The following is a 20,557-nucleotide window of genomic DNA, read 5'->3' on the forward strand; positions in this document are numbered from 1 at the left end:
AGTCTAAATATAACAGTGATGAACCTTGAGAGAAGTTAAACACGGGTTTCATCGTAGCTGAGGATGAAGTTGAAAACATTAAATTCCACATGATTCAGATGTAAGAGTGAGTTGTTCGAGCTGGTTTCAGTAAGGCTCAACCTCGTCTCTGGCTTGCTGGAGAATATTTAAGAGAAATGCAGCCGCTTTAGAGATGCTCAGGTTTTCTGTGTTTTGGCTGCGTGACTCTGTAGAGAGAGTTTACACTTTACATTAGTCGTCATGCTTCAATGAACATCAATACTTAGAGTTGCATGCTACATGTAGTCTCACCATGCATAGATAACAGTTTAGCTTACAAATTTTAAGTAATGAATAATTCATACCCAAGCGTATTGTGTCATACAAGTCCCCTTCATTTCTGTCTTCTGACACAAAGCGCCGCCCCTCTATAATAAACAAAATGGATCATATATGCAATTTAGACACAGATATGGTTGAAAAACAGCAGTAACTTACGTGTTCCCTTCAGATATAACATGGCTTGGGGAGTCCAATTCCGACGCTGAAAACTGCCCTTTAATACAAATTTAAAAAAGTTGATTCATATAGAGCAGAGTAAAGTTTTATATTAAAATATAAAATATTTATTTAGAAAAATGTGAGTGAAATTTTAAAATTAAAATATCAAATGTTTTAATAAGAAAATAAAGTATAACATCATGGATCTCATTACCTTGGGCGCACTCCAGGAATGGGACACGAATGTTGCCAGAAGTAACAGCGCAAGTGCGTACGCCGCAAGAGTCCTTAAATCCTGGAAAGGTGAAGTCATGTTCAAATTGATCATTTCCAAGTGCAGTGCAATTAGCCTTCTATAACATTGAGTAAAGCCTCTTTTCAATGTTAATTATATTTTGCATAAAAGTATTAAAATTACTAATATTACAATGATTCAATTCCTGGTAGTCACTTCACCCTATTTTTTTTATATTCAATCTAGTTGTAAGTTAATTGCTAAAATATTTTGAGGCTGCAAGCATGAATGTGGACTTACTTTCATAGTGTCAGACGTCCTCTTCAGCTGTTGAGTCTCAGAGGCAAGATCAAGAGTGAAAACTGTGAAGTCTGTCCTTGATATTTATAATCATCAGGGTGGGGGAATGTTGAATGAATTAGTCTTCAGCTATAGGTCAAGTCCCATTGATTCACGATGGGGCCGGACCACGAACCTTTCAGAGCGATTAGTTAACCCTTCCTTTAAAAATAATAAACCTACTTTATTGCTATGACGTTTGAAAAAACAAGCATCTGTAAGCTAGGATGCTTTGCAGCTCCGCCGAAAGGAAATTTCCATTCATGTGCACTTTTAATAGTAACTGATGAAAAGAAGAGGGCAGAAAGTATTGATATGTTTACACCTTCAGCAATGAAGCGTCTTAAATACACCAGCTAATCGTTTTTTATGAATGAACAGTGAGTGGCTGAAAGGGTTTCCCATATATATCTGCTGGGCTTTGCCCCCAAATTGCTTGCAATTTATGTATCTTCTAGAAGGAAATAATGGATAAGAAACAACCTTGTGTGGCACAGTAAAAATTAGGTTAAAGAAGAAAATTCCTCACTGTAAAAGTTCAAGATACTGAAAACACCATTTGCCATTCTTCTGATTCACAGAATTATATATATATATATATATATATATATATATATATATATATATATATATATATATATATATATATATATATATATATATACTTAATTGGTACAACAAATATTTTTCATTGCAGTATAGCCCCAATGTTTAATAAAAGAAGACATAACTCAAGCCCAGTTTTTACATTTTATATTTAACAGTTTGTGGCAGCTGAACCATTTTCATTATATATAAAAAAAAACACATATTTAAACTTATATTTACAAAAGTTTGTGGCAGCTGATTTTTTTTAAAATCCCAATATTCAGATTTAGTAACAACTGGAAATGCATTTTTGAAGACAAGAGAAAGAACATAATAATATCTCTGTATGCCGGTCAGATAAGTAGTAAGAATTTAATTTTATAAGAAAGTGTAAATATCACACTTGTGATAGAAAATCAAGAAATTAGAGTCCATCCAGTTTCCACCCATCTTTAAATACAACTACAGACACAACCTATAACAAGGCCATTGTTGTAACAGAACACAGACTTCCAGAAGTCTCTTCTACACATTCAACAAAACATTCCCCATTAACTTCTTCGTGAAGTTTGCGTTTATAAAGTAGGGCAAAGTTCTTCTGGGATGCAGTGATGCTGGGTCTTGTAACGCAGTCTATATATCCGGCAGGCGAAGATGTGGCTTCTTTTCCACGCAGCACAGTTTGCTTCTCATTGACGTATATATATCACTCGGACGTCCTGAACATAAAGCCTCGGTAGTACGAGCTCTAAACTTCACATGGCTGTTTCAAGGTAAAGCTTTAGAAAAATCCATCATAAATAAGTGGTCAAAAAGAGTCTGTTAAACCATGCTGTTGCTTTCAGTCGCTTTGTCCACGTACTGGAGAAACAACAACAAAACATAATGGAAGGATTAGGACACTTGCAAGGAAACATTCAATTATAGATATGAAATTACAATAATATGTCATCTGATTAATGGCACATATATCAATTAACATTTAGTGCACACAGAACAGCATGATTCATGCTCACATGCAAGACAGAATTAGCAGTGACTGACCAAGATGGCTGTCTGTCCGCTCAGCCTTAGGAAGGCTTTAAAAGAACAACAAACACATGTTGAAAGACACTCACAAGAGCCTCTTTTCTCACATGAATGTAAAAGCAGGTAGGAATTCTGCTAAAAAAGTTAAAAACCAATGATACCACTCAAATAGTGTCAATCTAGTAAATACAATTTAAAAAAATCAACCGTTCAAAAGTTTGTAGTTTAAAGGGATAATTTACCAAAAAATGAAAATTCTGTCATCATGTTCTCGCCCTCAAGTTGTTCCAAACCTGTATGAGTTTCTTTGTTCTGAACACACAAAAAATATATTTTAAAGAATGTTTGTAACCAAGCAGAGAGAACAACCATTCACTACCATAGTATTTTTCCCCCTACTATAGTAGTGAATGGTTGCTCTACTGCTTTGTTACAAACATTTCTCCAAATATACTTTTTTGTGTTCAGCAGAACAAAGAAGCTCATACAGGTTTGGAACAACTTGAGGACAATTTTCATTTTTGGGCGAACTATCCCTGTAATGTCCCTTATACTCACATAGGCTGCATTTGCTTGAAAACTGTAATATTGTGAAATAACTGTTTTCTATTTTAATCGATTTTAAAATGTCATTTATAAAGCTACATTTTCAGCATCATTACTTCAGTTTTCAGTGTCACCTGATCCTTCAGAAATCATTCTAATATGCTGATTTGCTCCTCAAGACACATCGTCTTATCATAAATGTTGAAAACTGTTGTGCTACCTAATATTTTTGTGAAGGATTCAGGATTCTTTGATGACTAAAAAGTTCAATAGAAATCTTTTGTAACATTATAAATGCCTTTACAGTCTCTTTTGATCAATGTAATGCATGCTTGCTGAATAAAAGTATTATTTCAAACAAGAAAACAAATTGCATCTGCAAACTTTTGAACAGTAATGTATGTGATTTAAGATATCCACCTAAAATAGTACTAAGATGGTATTGTTCACAACTACAGAAATATTGGTAACACTACAATGTTTCATTTGTTAACTGCATTAATTAACATGAACTAACAATGATCTATAGCAATTATTAATCTTATTTAATGTTAGTCTTAACATTTACTAATACATTACTGAGATCAAAAGTTGTATTTGATAACATTAGTTGATGCATTGTGAACTAACATGAACATCTACATTTTTATTAACTAACATTAACATAGGTTAAGAATACACACCGATCAGGCATATCATCATAACGTGTATAACACTTTGATTATCTCTTCTTCACGGCACCCACGTTAGTGGGTGGGATATGTTAGGCTGCAAGTGAACATTTTGTCCTTAAAGTTGATGTGTTTGGAAGTAGGAAAAATATGGGCAAGAATGAGGATTTGAGCAAGTTTGACAAGGGCCAGATTTTGATGGCTAGACGACTGGGTCAGAGCATCTCCAAAACTGCACCTCTTGTGGGGTGTTCTTGGTCTGCAGTGGTATATCTATTAAAAATGGTCCAAGGAAGGAACAGTGGTGAACCGGCAAAAAGGGTCAGGGAGGGCTCATTCATGCACGTGGGGAGCGAAGGCTGACCTGTGTGGAAACCCGCAAGGTTTTCGGGACCCGTCGGGCTCGGGTTGGGTAGCAGACCTCTAATGCTTTGGGCAATGTTCTGCTTGGGTTCTCCATGTGGATGTTACTCTGACACGTACCACCTACCTAAGCATTGTTGCAGACCATGGAAACGTTATTCCCTGGTGGCTGTGGCCTCTTTCAGCAGGATAATGCGCCCTGCCACAAAGCAAAAATGGTTCAGGAATGGTTTGAGGAGCACAACAACGAGTCTGAGGTGTTGACTTGGCCTCCAAATTCCCCAGATCTCAATCCAATTGAGCATCTGTGGGATGTGCTGAACAAATAAGTATGATTCATGGAGGCCCCGTCTCACAACTTACAGGACTTGAAGGATCTGCTGCTAACATCTTGGTGCCAGATACCACAGCACAACTTCAGGGCCCTAGTGGAGTCCATGCCTAGACGGCTCAGGGCTGTTTTGCAGCAAAAAGGGACCAACACAATATGAGGTGTTATTATTACTAACACAATTGGAAATATTATTAATATGATTGGTAATATTGTTACCAACACAATGTTATGCCTGATCGGTGTATTGATCATTGTTAGTTCATGTTAGTTAGCTAGTTAACAACTGAGACCTTATTGTAAAGTGTTACTGAAATATTGCTACACAAAGCCCTTAAGGGGTTAGTTCACCCACAAATGAAAATTACCCCATAATTTAGCCACCCTCAAGGCGTCCTAGGTGTATATGTCATTCTTCTTTCAGACGAATAAAATCAGTTATATTAAAAATGTCTTGGCTCTTCCAAGCTTTATAATGGCAGCAATTGTTGCTCCAGAGGATTAATAAAGTGCTTCTGAAGCGAATTGATGAGTTTGTGTAAGCTTTATAAAGTAAATTATCTTTAAGGCGTTTCGTTTTTATGGACTTCAGTCACTGCCATTATAATGCTTGGATTAGACAGGACATTTTTAATAAAACTCTGTGTTTGTCTGAAAGAAGAATGTCACACTTAGGATGACTGGAGGGTAAGTAAATCATGGGCTATTTTTAATAACAAAATATTTAAATATATTTGAACAGATATAAAACTTATAATTACTCAAATTTGTCCCCTTTTATTTATATTTGATTTAGTGAGAAAGCCTGTTAGTCCCATAGCTGCTAAAGCAAGCAAAAGCGTTTAAAGTGAATTTACATGCGTCCTAACCAGATGTGACATAAGCTGATAATTTATCTGTTCCCGTAAAGGCAAGCACAATCACATCCAATCAGAACTAATGACAGCTCATATTTGTTGCAGCAAAAGAGAGGCTTTTATAACTTCTTGTCACTTAATCGTACTGAGCCTGGTTAGGACACAGGTTGAATTCACTGCAATCTCAGAAGATCCTTGCAAAGAAATAGAACACAAGAGGAAAAAGTACAACCATGCACTCTCTTCTTCTTCTTCCCCCTGCTGAGTACAACTTACCCCACTAATGAAGGGAAGATTCAGCAAATATCCCAGCACAGGAATCCTCCTGATAAAGCCTATGACCACTGGAAAGAATCCCCTAAACATGAAGAGAAGGACATACATCCATATATCATCAGTAATTATGTGGGATCATTTTGAGATTAATGCTATTGCATTGCCATTGATGTCTTAGTTCTCTCTTTTTTTATTAGTTTAAAAACTGACGGAGAGACTACTTGAATAATGTACATTTTAATATAAGTTTTTGTTTTAATATAAGTTTTTGTAAAATAAGTGTTCATGTAATTTCCATTTTGTTGTCTCATTGTAATATCTATATCCGCCTTCTGTCAATATTTATTGACATCAGTTATTATTAAAACAGTCGAAATGTAATATTGCTAAGTAGCTACTAGGTAAGTAGAATAATTTGCCTGGATAAGAGCTTCTTAATCCTATAAAAAATACCTGAATAAAAGAAAGAAGCCATAAAACTCTAGAACGACTCCGACAATGGGCCATCCGATCAGCACCACCAAAACACCTCCTAAGAAGAAGCTGGTGGCTTTCATTTTGTGTTTCTGAAAGAAGAACTTGAACGTCCTCTCCAGCCCGATCACGAATGCCAGGCCAACAACAAACAGGATCTGAGATGAATGAAGACCAAGAGAGAGGTGAGAGAGAATGATATTAGGTTGAGGGATCTGTGCTTATAATGAACTCAAGCAAATGTAATATGTTTATAGTAAAACGACAGTATAAATGTTTTATTTGAGCTATTATGTAAGGAAACTAAATATCGTGGGGGGGGAGCACAACTGATGGATATGAACAATGAGTAAATGGCAATGCAAATAACAAAAAACTTGTCACTATATTATATATACTACATACGTATTTGTGTGTGTGTGTGTATATACATATATATATATATATATATATATATATATATATATATATATATATATATTTATACACACTAAATAATATATTCATAATTACGAAATTTAAATGTGTACAAAAAATATGACTATAATTACAATTTTACATATATGACACAACATATAAAATATAATTGAAATATTAATATAATAGGACCACTCACATTTCCTATGGCAAGAAGGGCTTTATCAAAAAACAGGATCATCCCAAAGAACAGAAAAAATACCCCAAATCCTGTCAGTCCCATTCCAATTTCTGTTGAGAAAGGGAAAGACATACATTTTACTAATATGAAGATATTTAAATGTGTTTTAACAATGACAATTTGTATAAAAATAATATAATTTGCATTTAATACCACATAAATGTTACATAATATTGGTAATAGTCTCAGTTGTTAACAGATATTTTACAGCATTTATTTGATTAACCTTTGTTAGTTCAGCATTAACTAATGTTTAACAGATACAACTTAAGATCTAAAAATTGTATAAGTAAATGCTGAGATTAACATTTAAGATGAATAAAAGCTGTCGAAGTGTTGTTCATTGTTAGTTCACATTACCTAAAGTATTTACTAAACTTAACAAATGAAACATGGCAAAGTGCTACCTATAAGATATGTATGAAATGTTGACAGGATTGTTTTGTCTTAATTCAACTAGTCTGGTACAGTTCACTGACAACATTTAATTAAGAACTTGTTTGTTTATTTCCTGACATGCAATTCAACGCCATTGACTTTTAAGTTAGACGCATTTGGTGGTGTGACATATGCACGCAGCTGCATTAGTATACACTCATATAAATATTAACACAACAGCGAAATTATAAAGACAACAGGCTTTGTATATGAATGCACCGACAATAGACATTATCTTACGAGAAGCTGTCAATGAGACAGGTTGTATTGTTCTTACTCTGGGAGTCGGTGAGGGAAATCATCTTTGCTTGTCTCGAGCAACAGCAGCTGTCACAGGAGCGGCCGGCCACGCGTACCGGAAACACTCACCCTCAACATCCGGAGAAACTTTCCGCGAAAAAAGAGAGCTAAATTTGCTTAATTAATGTATGTCGTATTAATGTTATATTACGTCACACTACGTTAGGAACACACTACGTTAAACAACTAAAAAAACTAAAGCATGTTTAAGACTCTATGTATTTCTGTTCCCAGCCATTACGTGGTAAAATCCAATAGTTAATATTAGCCATATTAGTTAATCTAAATGTAAATCATTTATTATAATATTTATATGAACCCTGATAAATGTACATGGAGACACAACTGTTGTATTTTGGATACAACAGAAAAGCTGTTTACTTCCGTGTTTACCGCGCCATCTGGCGGTCTTTTTGTTCAATAAAAAAAACTTTAAAAAGGCACTTTCTACGTTGTTTCAACCTTTTGACGGGTCTGTATTTAATTCAGACTGTTCTACCGTTCTTCATGATTTTGCCTGATATATTCATATGAGAATATTAACGATCTTGGGTGTTTTGGGCATTTTTTTCAATGCATAAAGTTCCGATTGGTGTTCAATTCAGCAATATATATCCATTCTCTGATTTAATTTATTTAAGATAAATTTTCCATCATACAATTTATACAGCATAGTCTTTTTAAAATCATTATTATACCTCTGTAGTCTGGTCTAAATTCAATTAACCTCATAAGACCCACGGGAAAAAAGTTTTTGGAAGTTAGTATTTTTTTCATGTCGTTTAGACTAGAGCATAAGAAACAAATTTATTTTGTTGTTTTTGTTGAAAAATGCGATTTTATTAATATGTTATGCTATGTCCTTGTAAGTAAACACCATTAATGTGTTCTTGGGACATGTAATGGAAAAAAAAGCAGTGTAATAATAGGAGTAATAGGTGACAACATTTTCATAATATCTAATATTTTATAGGAATATTGATATGTTATTTCTTTCCCTATTCACTTATTTCTCTTTCACTGTCTCCTTAAATGCCTGATAAACAGGATTTAAATCCTGGGGCCTATATAGCACAAAACTAGGATAAAGGATTAAGCCAGGATATCTTGGCTCAATTTATCCACTAATATAGTTAATTTTCATTATCATTATCATTCTTGGTGTGAGTGTGCCTTCAGGGTATATTTACACGACAGCAGTGTAGCCTACTAAATTTTGCATATACATGGCAAGATCACCAAGATATCCTAGTTTTGTGCAACGGGCCCCTGGTGGACATGTATGAACTCAATTGGCTATTTTAGAAACCTTAACATTTCCCTGAGATGTTGATTTATAACAAACAATTTGAAAATGAGTTGGGAAAGTTTAAATAATGATTAAAATATCATATTTCCATAAGAGTGCTAAGTTTGATCATTTAGTCAATTTTAAAGACCAATGAAAGTTGCCCTGAATGTGCTCTTTACAGGACACCCAGACCTAAAACTGACATATATTTTGTCAGAGAAATTCCGTAAAATATAATATCCTTGTATGTGGACAGTGGCACCCAGAAGGATAAAAGTTTGATACATTGACATTCTCAGTATTATTAGAAAATAACCTCACAGACAATGAACAACTTAAAAATTGCATTTTATATGTATAATCTTTATTGCATAATAGTATAAATATGCTTTTAAAACATACTTCCGTAATTGGTTTTGAATAACTGATTTTTATGTCCAGTTTCTATTTGTCCTCAACAATTTGCCCTGCAAACATGTTGTTTATCAATAAATTACAGAAAACGACATAAAAAATACTGCAAGCTGATGCCGTTTTAATGGTCAAATATTTTCCATTGGGTTTTAAAAATATATTAATGAATAATTATCCAACAGTTAACAGAAAATCAGGGTTAAACAAATCAAACCTAAAAAGAGGGAAGAGAGAGATCACAATGCAAAATGCAGAACACATCAACATTCAAAACAAATGGGATTTTGAGGCACTATTTGACAATATACTGTGCATCCTGAGGGCTCTTTTGTTCATGTCTTAACAATAACATATACTATATGATATGCTTGATCTTAAATATCCCTCCATCTGCAGTTTATTATTATTAGCCATATGATATTTCACTCTGGGCCTGGGGGTTTCTTCTTGGCTTCCACATCCTTTTTAAAGGCCTCGATTTTCTTTGAAATGTTGGGTACCTTGAAACAAATTATAAGCAATAAACAAGTTATGAGTCATTGAGCACTAAACAGTGGAGCTGTACTCTGACAGTATTTCAAGACTACCCGTTTATTACGTGGGATTTTTAGAAAGGCACAGACTAAATCAGACAATATATATATATTGTTCATATAATTATTAATAAATAGATAAATATTATTTTATAACCTCGTAGTTCTGTGCCAGATACATGCCAACCACGTTCCCCAGAGTGAAGCCAAGCTGGAAAAAAATACAGATAAATACATTCTTCCACATTATAAAATATCCAGCTGTATATTTTAAACAAATGTTTACATTTATCTGAGAGTCACGATTTAGCTATTAGCTACTTCAATTCGTATTAACACGTTACTAAACACACTAATACAATCACAAAAAAACTGAAATAAATACTTACAATGAATTGCATCATGATTAAAGCTTTGAAATGATGAAAAACTAAATAAAAATGGTCCCGAAAGTTAGGATGGACGTTAGTTTGACACGGTTAGCCTTAAATTAGCTTCCTATGGCATCAGCATGACAACAGCAATACAAAACGGAAGTAATATTCTTACAAAATAAAGGTCTTCATTTTTAAGCGAAAAGGACAGACATTTTTTATTTGCACTAAAGCAAATTAAATATAGACCAGATTGTGATTCAGCTATTTATATTAGCTATATTTATATTTATTTCCCCCCATCTATATCCATAACATTTTCATTTTTAACAAATAATCAGTAATAACATATAATCCATTTTTATTTCATACAATAGAACATCAAAGACTATGTCAGGTGAATGCCAGACACAAATGTTTAAAATAAATATGAATTAGTTTTCAGACTTTCTTTTATTATTTTTTTAGTGCTTGTCACACTACATATATTGTGTTGTTCTTATAAGGGTTCTTACATCTGAAAAACAAAAAACAAAACAAGCAACAATACATATTGCAAAATTGTTAAACTGAAGGTCTGTCATGCTTATACGAAAATGGCTTTCCACACAAAGATCCCATTCGTTCACTTGTCACACAAAAATAATCATAGCAAGACAAGGTTCTTGATCTATGCAGTTTGGTAATAATAGTTAACATAAAACATTCAACACAATTTGATTATATAAGCACAAGCATATACAAGACAATCCCCTTAATTTTTAAAAACAACATTAATAAAATAAACATGCCTGTAACCAAAGCACAATAACATACAAACGGCATATAAAACTAACCCAAATGTTGATTTTGAAAGGAAAAAAAAGGAAAACAAATTATCATGCAGTCATAATCGTATTAAAAAACAAAAACAAAACAAAAATTACACTATCAGGACCAAAAATCAATTTAATTTAACTATTGTTCAAAACATTTTTATCAGTGTTCTGGATTCTCCCTTTCAAGTTTCTTCCACTTCAAATTACGCAGAAATCTTTTTTCTCAAGTATAAATAAAGTTAACAATTGTAATACAATACTTTCAAAAAACACAAACTATAATTTCACTTTGTCACTGATGGATTTTAATATGCTCCAATAAACATATTTTAAATAATCTTAAAATTTGGGCATGTTATACAACCGGTATCTCTAAATGGATATAACAAATGCATATTTTCAAATGTCTGTAAATGATCTATGTAAATATATTAGCCTCTTTTGGCTATGTCTTTAACAGCTGTATACATATATATATATATATATATATATATATTGCTTCTTTTTTTTTTTACGCATAGAAAAGTTTCTGCCTTGCACCTCAATAGTACGTAACGACTGAATGTCTGTTGCAGTAACACTGTCAAGTTAAAAACTACAGTTAGAGAGATGCTAAAAATATTACTTGGCAAAGAACATAGTTTGTAGCATAATAAACAACAAAAATCCATACTTTTTCCATTTTAAGCACCATACCACATTCGTTGTTCTTCAGTCGTCTTAGAATCGCTATAATCATAAATCTTAAAATAGCTCACTTGGAAAAAAATTGGTGAAATGTCTGGGTATGATAACGTGGAACAGATGAAGCGTTCTTGTCTATTTGGACCCCAGTGAGCTGCTGGGTAGCCCCTGTGTGATCCCATTTTGCAGAGTTGGTGCTTGCGTGTCAATAAAAAGTAGATTCTTCAGGATGCTCACATAGAAAGGACCATAAACCTTTTTGTTGAAATTGACAAGGTTGACAAAACTGACCCCCAGTCCCATGAGCTCCATCTGGATCAAACCCAAGCCTGGCGGTACGGGAGGGGGCGTCCTGTGAGAGTTGGTAGAGGAAAGGACCACCTTGAAGTACTGCTGTACCCTTCCCTCTGTGGGACAGAATAGGCACATTTAAAATGATACCAGATTTAAGGCAATATTCTTAGTTTTGTACAAGCTGAGTTCAATCAATGGCCTTTGTGGCATAATGTTGACTACCACAACATTTTACATAATTTCCATTTTCGTGAAAGAAAGAAAAGCATAAAAAGTAAAAAAAAAAAAAAAAAAAAATCTGTTAAAGAGAAGCACTTACAATGGAAGTGAATGTGGCTAGTCTATAAACATTAAAATATCACATTTTTTTCAACAATATACATGAACACAAAACGCCAACAATATGCATGTTACCATGCTTTTAGGGTTACACCCCCCCCCCCCCCCCCAAAAAAAACATGATAATTGCAATTTTACAACTTCGCTTCCATGACAAAAATGTGCCTAAAACCACTATTAAAATTATGCATTATAAGCTTCACAATTCTGCTTTTAAATCCTCTTCCTAAACGTGGCCCATTCACCTCCATTGTAAGTGCCTCACATAACCTTGATTTTGCTTTGCTTTAAAAAAAGAAAGAAAAAGAAACAAGAGAAGATTTTTTTTTGTTGTTGAAGTAATTAACATTACACTGCAAAAAAATGATTCAGTATTTCATCTTGATTTCCAGTATAAACTTCTAAACTTTCTTAAAAATCAAGATATTTGAGTGACTTAGTGCATAAAACAATACAAAAATATCCTCCAGTGGGATAAAAAAACAAAAACAAAGCTTCATTTAAAGGGGAAACATGTTAATGTTTCTCATCCCACTAGCAGGCTTTCTTGTTTTAAGCAAAAACAAGACCAAAAGCCCTTATACTTCTCAAATGTATCTTGATTTTAAGAATGTTTCGATATTTGTACTGGAAAACAAGACAAAAGTCCAGAGTAAGAAAGCTGAACTCAAATATTCCTTTGAAATGTGTTTTCCTTACCAACAAGAGTGCGTATTGGGTTGTTTTCCTGAGTGAGGTCAGAGATTTGGCCCTTTAGAGTTGCCTGCAGTTCAGCCGGGAGAGCTGGGAAGTTTCTTTCAGCCAAAGACTTGTTGACCTCACAGCAGATCTGAGCGCTGACGTTACTAAGAGCTTCATTAAGGTTAAAGTCGCTGTAAGCCAAATGGATAGAAAACAAAGTCAACAGAGAAGATCTTTTAAATGGACACCTTTGCATTACATTTATATAGAAGTATGTGTGTAGTAATTGTGCATGTGTTGGCCTGTGCACAGTTTTTGGGAAGGACACAGATCGGACGTACGTGCTATGCATGCCCTCCAGCAGCACTGCTGTCATCTTCTTAAGTCGCTCGACAAGAGCGGGCAGGCCTGACACGGCCCCTCCTATTGAGCTGTAGACTATCAGCAGAACAGACGCGACTTTTTGATAGAGCTGAAGAGAGCGCTGCATCTCCTGCAACCTCAATTCATCCGTAATCATAGTCTGCAAGCGCAAGATACAGATTGTTAGATCATAAAAATGCTCTTGAAGATACATTATGCTGTATGCATGTCTGTGCTCCAACCTCAGGCAGAGGGCCCTTGCTCTGGTCCCAGGTGAGCAGACTTATGTAGGCTGTATTTAGCACCAGTGTGGGCCCTGGTAATGGTTTGGTGCTCTGCCCCGAATCGCTGCTCTTCTCTGCTGGTGGCAAGACTTGAGTGGCCTCCTCTATTGAAGATCTGATCCACTCAGTTGTGTGGTCCAAAGCATCTGGGTGAGTTTAAATGATGTCCAGGGTTAAGAGTCAACAAAGGGTCCAGACACTTTTGTGTGAACTATCCATTTCAATGAAAATTCTGTCATTATTTATTCATCTCGTTGCAAATACGTATGACTTTATGGAACACAAAACGAAGATATTTTAAAAAATGTTGTTTTGGACTCCTTTGACTGTCTTTGTAACCTACACTATAAAAAAAGATTGTAATTTTAACTGTAAAAATGACTAACATTAAGTTCAGTAATACAGTAAGTATGTATGAAGAAAAGTAATGTTGCAGTAAAATATTGCCAAATGTACCATTTTTGGAAGTTAAAAGAACAAATCAACTTCTAGTTTACAGTGAAAAACTGACATTCCCACAATTCCCTGCATATGACGCTTTACATTTGATGGTTTTTAATTTGAATAATTATGCTGCTTCTTTGTTTTTTTCTTGTCAGTTATGTACATTAGGATTTTATGTTCCATCTTATGTTGTTAAATGATTGTTTATTGCATTATTTCAGTGTCATATACAGTCAAATTAAACTGTGACACATTATTAAATATAAAAATCTTCATACAGTGGACTATCAGTAAAATGCATAAAAATTTGGGACCAAAATTCTTCAGACTCTTTGATCTGACCATGTTTTGCTTAAGTGCTTTTTCTTTACTTGCTAATGTGACCTTTTATACCACAGACTGAACAAAATGAAGAATTGCTTGGTAATTGGTTGACCTCAATTGGTATTATAATTGTGTATATAAATTTAACAGCTGACAGCTGATTGGATGATTATAATCCATTATATACCTTTATATTAAAAGTTAATCTGACATTATCAAGAGGAATTTATTCTGACAGAGCTCAACTGTGAGTTATTTTCATATTTATTACCATTTTCTAAACTATATCGAATAAACCGTGATAATGTGAGAAAATGTTGAAGGCGTCTGAATACATTTTGGTTTGACTGTATGTTACCATGATAGTGTTTTGTATTTGTGTGAAAGAGACTGTGTGCCGTGTACATATTAGTATTGAACTCAGTTTGTGTTATTATGGTGGATGTTAAAAGTACAAAACATATTTCAGCAGAAAAATGCTTTTGGATATACCTGTTTTACAGTGATTTCCTTGGTATATGGTTACAGTTTTTAAAATTTAAAACAGTTGTTCTGTAAATGTTTACATTTTTACTGTATTTTTTAATACTTTTTTTTTTAATTTTATTTATTTTACAGCGTATGGACAAAAACAGTCAAAACATCTGTTATGCTTCACAGAAAAAATCAATAAAAAAACAAATCAAACAGGTCTAGAAAGATGAGGTGAGTAAATTATGACAGAATTTTTTTCTTTGCGTGAACATATTCTATTCAAATCATTTTCATCTTGATTTTGTTTGTTGACTTACTGGGGGTTCTTTCCAGAATGCTCTGGAATTTGGCTCGCTCATACTCTACCGACTGCTTCTGAAGCTCTGGCCTGAGGCTCTGGATGGTAAAATTCACCATGTCCATTTTCATCAGGTCCAGCACCCGGAAGATCTCCCTTTTACAACACAAGTTACCATTTAAATCTCAATTGTTTTACCTCCGGCGAATGTTTGCATCAAATATGACTGTAAGTGAAGAGAACTACATTAATGATGTGTGTCTCACATCACCCTCAGTTACTGGATCTCATTCACTAATAATTGCGTAGATTATTTGCATTTGTATGCAAAGGACAACTTATCACGACAAATTCAGAGCACGTGCTTATGTGCATGAATTTGTTCTTAACCTCGTTCTAATACCTTTGGAATATTCTAAAAAAGCATCTGAATTTCGTAATTTGGATAAAACACGCCCAAACCATGGCCATATAAGGGAGAACCTTTCCTTTACAGCTTTTTTTCAGTCACTCTCAGCTATAAGTCACTTTTATATGTTTAATTAAATATATTTTATATGAAGTTTATATGTATAAAACGTAATCTTAAATAGGCCATCTACAGTATGTGATTTTTGTGTATGCATGTTTGTTGTTCCTGTTTTAATTGGTGAATCATGATGTGTTCATAAAAATGTACACAATAATCGGTGCGTATGCATGGTTAGTGAATAGGATGCATTATTTGTCATGTTATTACACCAGTGGGCTCTAAAGTGCCTAGTTCTGCAAAGACATACAAAAAGACACCTCAAACATACTTGAACAGCGTCACAACGTCGCTTGAGTTCTCCTTGAGCTTCTTGATTTCATTGTCTCGGACCGGCGCACAGAACTTGCCCATAGTATTGATGATGTAAGACACAAGGCCCTGGATATCAACTGCATTGTTGTCAGCCTGTTGGCGGATCAGGTCCATGTCTAGAACCTCCATAATCTGAGTACGCAGGCGGTTGGCCCCAGGGTTAAGGAAGGATAGCAAGGTCTTTGATGATAGAAAAAAAGAAGTGATCAATGGATTATTTACCATCAGACTGTTTTCTATCATTGTGCAGAGTAAATGTGTAACCTACATCTCTGATCTCTTCCAGAAGTTTGATGGCGTGAGCATATTCAGGGGGGTCATCGTTCAGCTCGGATTCAAGACAGTCCCAGAAGGCCTTGTGCACCATATCCTTAACTCGCTTCTCCAGGCTTGAGGCCAAACAAAGGTTTAAGATTTGATTGAGTAAACTGCATAAATATATTAACTTCCTAAATCTTTAAATTGTATATTTGTGAGTACATTCTCTTGATAATCACCCTTATCTCATGTCTATGCCAAACAGTCTGGAGATTATAAATTAGTTTAGTACCTGTTTTGAGGTAGATTTGGAGGCTCTAGGTGGAAGTTTCGGTTGACTACGATCTCATGGGCCAGGCTTAGATTAGAAAGGTCCCGGGCCGAGGCCATGACCTCGTCAAGAGTTACGGTTTTTGGTGGGCTGCCTGAAGACACAGTGGCAATACAGGTTAAAAGACCATTTGACTCTTCTATACATTATACATGATGATATTGATATTGTTAACTAAAACTAAAAAAATTAAATAGTTTTTGGTCATTGAAATCAAACTAAAACTAAATAAAAAACAAATATTAGAAAATTAGAAATGTTGTCTTGCCAACTAACTGCAATGAAAGAAGTTAAAGTACTGTTAAACTGTTAAATTGAAATAAAAATAAAAATTAGGCTAAATTGAAAAATTGAAAAAAGAAACAAAAAAAAGTCACAAAATGACACCAAAAAAACTACAATTTAAATAAAAATAAATAAAAGCCAATTCAAAATATTAATAAATACTGTACTCTATTAGTTTATAAATAATACTAAAATGAATAGCCTATAGAATGAATGTGAAAATACATTTACTCTTGTGTAAAATAAATCTACACAAATAAGTCTCTGATTTATTTGCATATGCATTTGCATTTTAGTGGGACACCTACAGGAAGGAGAGTTGTGTTTGCTGGAAGAATCGCTGGTGAAGCTCTGGCGAGAAAAGTCCACATCGCTAGACGAGGTCAGACTGTCGCACCTTTCCGATGACTCCGTGTCACTGTTCTGCTCCTCACTGGCCACCGTAGATGTGGAAGTGGGACGTTCATCATTCAGTGGCATTGTGAGTGGCTGCTGCAAATTAATGAATAAGGTATTGAGGATACATTCACATTGAACTGAATCTTGTGGCTAAATGAAGGGTGTTCAAACTTAAAGCTGTTGCTTTGAAACGTTAGAGCTGGCACACTTTCAGTGCTGGAATATTCCACAAGGATATAAAGCTTTGTTGACATGACAAAGAAAAGTGACTTGAAAAGGGTAGAAAAACAGGCAACAGTAGGGCTCAGTGATATTCATGTGGGCCACAAAGGGACATTGTATTTTAAATGTGATTCCGACGTTGACCGGTGCCGTCTCTTGGGTAACAGATAACGCCTGATAGCAGTTTGATCTCTAAAAGCAAACCTCTCTCGTTACACTCCTATGCCTTTATAGGCTCCACTACACACCTGTTCCCTGATGTAACTGAGTAACTGCTAATCTTTTAATCTTTTTCAGCTTTAGTAAATGTTGAGTCAGCATCAGGAAAAGATATGAAATAAACAATGGCCTTCATTAATTAATAAAAATGCATTCAGAAACCAAGCTAGTGACTAATCCCTCCCATTATGTTCTGTTTATTTAACTACCTCGTAATTACAAGTTTATCTATTGCTAATTTGGATTACAACAAAAGTACAAACCTTTTTCTCAATGTGCTACTGTAAAGCAGCAAAACTTCCTGTAAAGAAGCAAAACTTGCATATTTTGAGAGTTAAAGGAAGAGTTTGTACAAAAAATGTAAATTATTTCTTCGTTTCCTCACCCACGTTTTGTTCCAAACCTGTATGACTTAATCTATTCTGTGGAAGATAATCTCAGTCACCATTTACTTTCATCATATGGGGAAGTGCTAAGTGCTAAAGACTACTTTTGTGTTCAACTGAAGTAAAAAGTCATTCCAGTTTGGAACAACATGACGGTTATAAATTTGTTATTGTTAACTGAAACAATTTAATAAACAAATATGCATATTAGATCACCGAAAACTAAACAAAATTTTTAAAATGTTTAAGTTGAACATAAGGTGAAGTACTAAAACCCACAATACAAATAAAAGTGAAAACTACAAATATAAATACCGGTAGTAAAATTAATTATGACAAAAGTACAAAGAAAAATGACTAAAACTGTAAAATTAAAATAAAAAAATAATAGATAATTTAAAAAATGAAACAAAAATAGATTATGCTGCTCACTGAATAAATTATAATTTTGGGGTTAACTGTCCCTTTAAAATACTTTTGTCCCTTAATAATAAATTCACCATGCACAAAAAAGGTGTATCTTTAGAGGTACAACAGCTCAGTACCCTTAAAAGGACATCGTTGTACCCTTTTTACTCCTAAAAGGTGCATATTAGTACCAATATGTACCTCAAGGTACTATACTATTAACCTTTATGTGTTAAAAAGGTACAAATATGTCCTTTTAAGGGTACTGCTCCAGTGACAAGCTGTTGTACCTCTAATGGTACAATTTTGACATATTTTTTCTCTGTGCTGAAATGCTCACATTATGTTTATTTCGTTTAATTATATTGTTAAAACCATAGTGTTGACTTCACCATGCAAACTAGGGTGCACATGACCTGTATGTGCGCCTCAACTTGCTTCTGAACTGTCCTAAGTCTATAGCATTTAACACATTAACAAAAAAAAAAAACTTTTACCAGTGTCTAGCGCCTGGTTACAATAGAAACCCTAATGACATAACATGTTCAAGGCTCAAGCCCTTCCATTTTTGTTACTCGAGAGCATCTATTTAAAGCATAGGTGCAAAACACTGCGACCTCCTCTTTACAGTTCGCATGATAAAATCAGAAAGTCATGCTCAGTCAGGTTTAAATCGGGAGGCACTGATATCAGCACCACTGGCATTGGGGTCGTGCAGCTTTGGGCCCTAAAAGGAGGCACTGCAACTGCGCGAGAGACACTGCGTTCAGCTGCGATGCACACGTGACCTTATCTTCAGCACACAAACAAGGACAAAACACAAGCAGACTGTCAAAAGCAGACAAGCAGCCGAACGAGACTTTCCAGATCACGCAAACCCCAGTCCGTTTAAAGATGAGCACCGTGGAGTTAGCAAACAGCAACTTTATGGGTTGTATGTGAAATAAATATGATTAAATAAATAAGATATAGAGTGCGGCCATTTAATAAAGCGAACAACGCAACTACGTAGACTATGTGTTCCACTTTAATTTTCCAACAATGCTTGATTATAAACGCATAGAAATTCATTTGAGTTAATGATGTAAACATAACTATTGTCCAGCTCTTTGAACGTATTATCAATAATTATCACTTATATAAACTCTAGACGGATAAAACTATGCAACAATTACCTGAGTCAAGTCCCCGAGAGTGGAGACTTGGCAAACAACAGTGGACAACCAAGCTTTTCTCGATTTGTAGATCAAATATATTGATACTCCTCTACTACACTAGGACTTTAAAGGGCTCTTTAAAATACGACTTGGCTTGTACTGTGTTGTGAAATAAGGAGAATCTATACTACGCAGCTATAGGGTTTTCGATGATTTGTCTTCGATAAAAAAGATTAAAGCTAATTAGAGCCAGTCACATACAATCGGCAGAAATTGATACTCAATAAAATAATAAGAGAAAGAAAAGTTTTAATTTGATTAAAATTTCGTTTTTTCCGACAATGTCGCAGGTATTAAAGTGATGCGCACCCCTAGTAACATAATGGTACAGTCCAGCTTGCATGAGCTTCTTTGTTTACGGATGTGACGTAAAAGTACATTAAAAATGCTCAAAGCGAACTACTGTACAAAGTATCAAAACATAAAACCTCATTAATTCATTGTCGATGAATGCGTGGGTCAGTTTTATCTGAGAGTTTTGTTTCTGTTCCGAGTCTGTCGATAACATAAAGCGAGTTCGATTTTTCGCTTGATCCCTCCCACCGAGGATTATGATTGTTATTTTTCAAAAGACTCAGCACTATGATGATTGTTATTATTCAAAAGACGCAGTCAATCACTTCCTGATTCTGATTCTCAAATGTCAGAAATCACCCAATTAATATGCCCAATTCCATTCAGGTTTTTATTAATGCGCATGATTCAACAAACCGTGTTTACTAGAGCGTTGAGAGCAAGCTGTACTCAAACAGAACCATGGTAACTAA

The 20,557-nt window shown here is 34.5% G+C and overlaps 4 protein-coding genes across 11 annotated transcripts; all 4 read right to left on the minus strand.

Annotated features, from left to right (window-relative positions):
• Positions 1 to 39: 39 nt before the first annotated feature.
• spx (spexin hormone) lies at positions 40 to 1,669 on the minus strand. Of its 2 annotated transcripts, XM_067427303.1 has the most exons (5): positions 1,037 to 1,669; positions 716 to 796; positions 499 to 556; positions 366 to 428; positions 40 to 227 (listed from the first exon to the last, which is right to left on the minus strand). In XM_067427303.1, exons 1-5 carry the CDS (start codon positions 1,040 to 1,042, stop codon positions 127 to 129), a joined length of 309 nt encoding a protein of 102 aa, XP_067283404.1. In that variant the 5' UTR covers positions 1,043 to 1,669; the 3' UTR covers positions 40 to 126. The 2 variants fall into 2 exon arrangements, with proteins under 2 accessions (XP_067283404.1, XP_067283403.1); XM_067427302.1 differs by having other exon boundaries at positions 716 to 1,669.
• A 90-nt stretch (positions 1,670 to 1,759) lies between these two features.
• Positions 1,760 to 7,752, minus strand: golt1ba (golgi transport 1Ba). 6 transcript variants are annotated; one of them, XR_010899505.1, is made up of 6 exons: positions 7,584 to 7,748; positions 6,827 to 6,918; positions 6,190 to 6,368; positions 5,737 to 5,818; positions 2,680 to 2,742; positions 1,760 to 2,524 (listed from the first exon to the last, which is right to left on the minus strand). XR_010899505.1 is itself a non-coding variant. In XM_067426974.1 (6 exons), the coding sequence occupies exons 1-5, from the start codon at positions 7,606 to 7,608 to the stop codon at positions 2,734 to 2,736; spliced, it is 387 nt and encodes a 128-aa protein (XP_067283075.1). In that variant the 5' UTR covers positions 7,609 to 7,708; the 3' UTR covers positions 1,760 to 2,524; positions 2,708 to 2,733. The 6 variants fall into 6 exon arrangements, 4 of the variants coding, with proteins under 4 accessions (XP_067283075.1, XP_067283074.1, XP_067283076.1 ...); XM_067426974.1 differs by having other exon boundaries at positions 2,708 to 2,742; positions 7,584 to 7,708; XR_010899506.1 differs by lacking the exons at positions 1,760 to 2,524; positions 2,680 to 2,742 and adding exons at positions 3,142 to 4,471; positions 4,636 to 4,728 and having other exon boundaries at positions 7,584 to 7,752.
• Positions 7,753 to 9,412: 1,660 nt separating this feature from the next.
• Positions 9,413 to 10,390, minus strand: stmp1 (short transmembrane mitochondrial protein 1). The gene is made up of 3 exons (XM_067427043.1): positions 10,234 to 10,390; positions 10,002 to 10,055; positions 9,413 to 9,811 (listed from the first exon to the last, which is right to left on the minus strand). The coding sequence occupies exons 1-3, from the start codon at positions 10,246 to 10,248 to the stop codon at positions 9,734 to 9,736; spliced, it is 147 nt and encodes a 48-aa protein (XP_067283144.1). The 5' UTR covers positions 10,249 to 10,390; the 3' UTR covers positions 9,413 to 9,733.
• A 262-nt stretch (positions 10,391 to 10,652) lies between these two features.
• tcp11l2 (t-complex 11, testis-specific-like 2) lies at positions 10,653 to 19,909 on the minus strand. 2 transcript variants are annotated; one of them, XM_067427041.1, is made up of 10 exons: positions 19,749 to 19,909; positions 17,248 to 17,431; positions 16,616 to 16,748; positions 16,334 to 16,454; positions 16,022 to 16,245; positions 15,241 to 15,377; positions 13,640 to 13,827; positions 13,376 to 13,557; positions 13,053 to 13,225; positions 10,653 to 12,127 (listed from the first exon to the last, which is right to left on the minus strand). In XM_067427041.1, exons 2-10 carry the CDS (start codon positions 17,417 to 17,419, stop codon positions 11,856 to 11,858), a joined length of 1,602 nt encoding a protein of 533 aa, XP_067283142.1. In that variant the 5' UTR covers positions 17,420 to 17,431; positions 19,749 to 19,909; the 3' UTR covers positions 10,653 to 11,855. The 2 variants fall into 2 exon arrangements, with proteins under 2 accessions (XP_067283142.1, XP_067283143.1); XM_067427042.1 differs by having other exon boundaries at positions 17,248 to 17,428; positions 19,749 to 19,904.
• Positions 19,910 to 20,557: the final 648 nt, after the last annotated feature.

The sequence above is a fragment of the Pseudorasbora parva genome, chromosome 20 (genome assembly GCF_024679245.1).
Source record: "Pseudorasbora parva isolate DD20220531a chromosome 20, ASM2467924v1, whole genome shotgun sequence".
In the NCBI taxonomy this organism is placed as follows: Eukaryota; Metazoa; Chordata; class Actinopteri; order Cypriniformes; family Gobionidae; genus Pseudorasbora; species Pseudorasbora parva.

Bases quoted from the DNA above. Each gene is read 5' to 3' on its own strand.
- spx (XM_067427302.1), bottom strand. From the start codon at position 829: ATGATCAATTTGAACATGACTTCACCTTTCCAGGATTTAAGGACTCTT. The intron at 557-715 runs GTAATGAGATCC...TTTGTATTAAAG, and splicing joins ATTCCTGGAGTGCGCCCAAG to GGCAGTTTTCAGCGTCGGAA. The intron at 228-365 runs GTATGAATTATT...CTCTCTCTACAG, and splicing joins GTATGACACAATACGCTTGG to AGTCACGCAGCCAAAACACA.
- golt1ba (XM_067426973.1), bottom strand. From the start codon at position 7,608: ATGATTTCCCTCACCGACTCCCAGA. The intron at 6,369-6,826 runs GTGAGTGGTCCT...CATTCATCTCAG, and splicing joins CCCTTCTTGCCATAGGAAAT to ATCCTGTTTGTTGTTGGCCT. The intron at 2,525-5,736 runs GTAAGTTGTACT...TTGTTTCTCCAG, and splicing joins ATCTTCCCTTCATTAGTGGG to TACGTGGACAAAGCGACTGA.
- stmp1 (XM_067427043.1), bottom strand. The intron at 9,812-10,001 runs GTTATAAAATAA...ATTTGTTTCAAG, and splicing joins ATCTGGCACAGAACTACGAG to GTACCCAACATTTCAAAGAA.
- tcp11l2 (XM_067427041.1), bottom strand. From the start codon at position 17,419: ATGCCACTGAATGATGAACGTCCCACTTCCACATCTACGGTGGCCAGT. The intron at 16,455-16,615 runs GTACTAAACTAA...TTTGGCCTCAAG, and splicing joins CCAAATCTACCTCAAAACAG to CCTGGAGAAGCGAGTTAAGG. The intron at 15,378-16,021 runs GTATGTTTGAGG...GTGTTGTAAAAG, and splicing joins GACGTTGTGACGCTGTTCAA to GGAGATCTTCCGGGTGCTGG.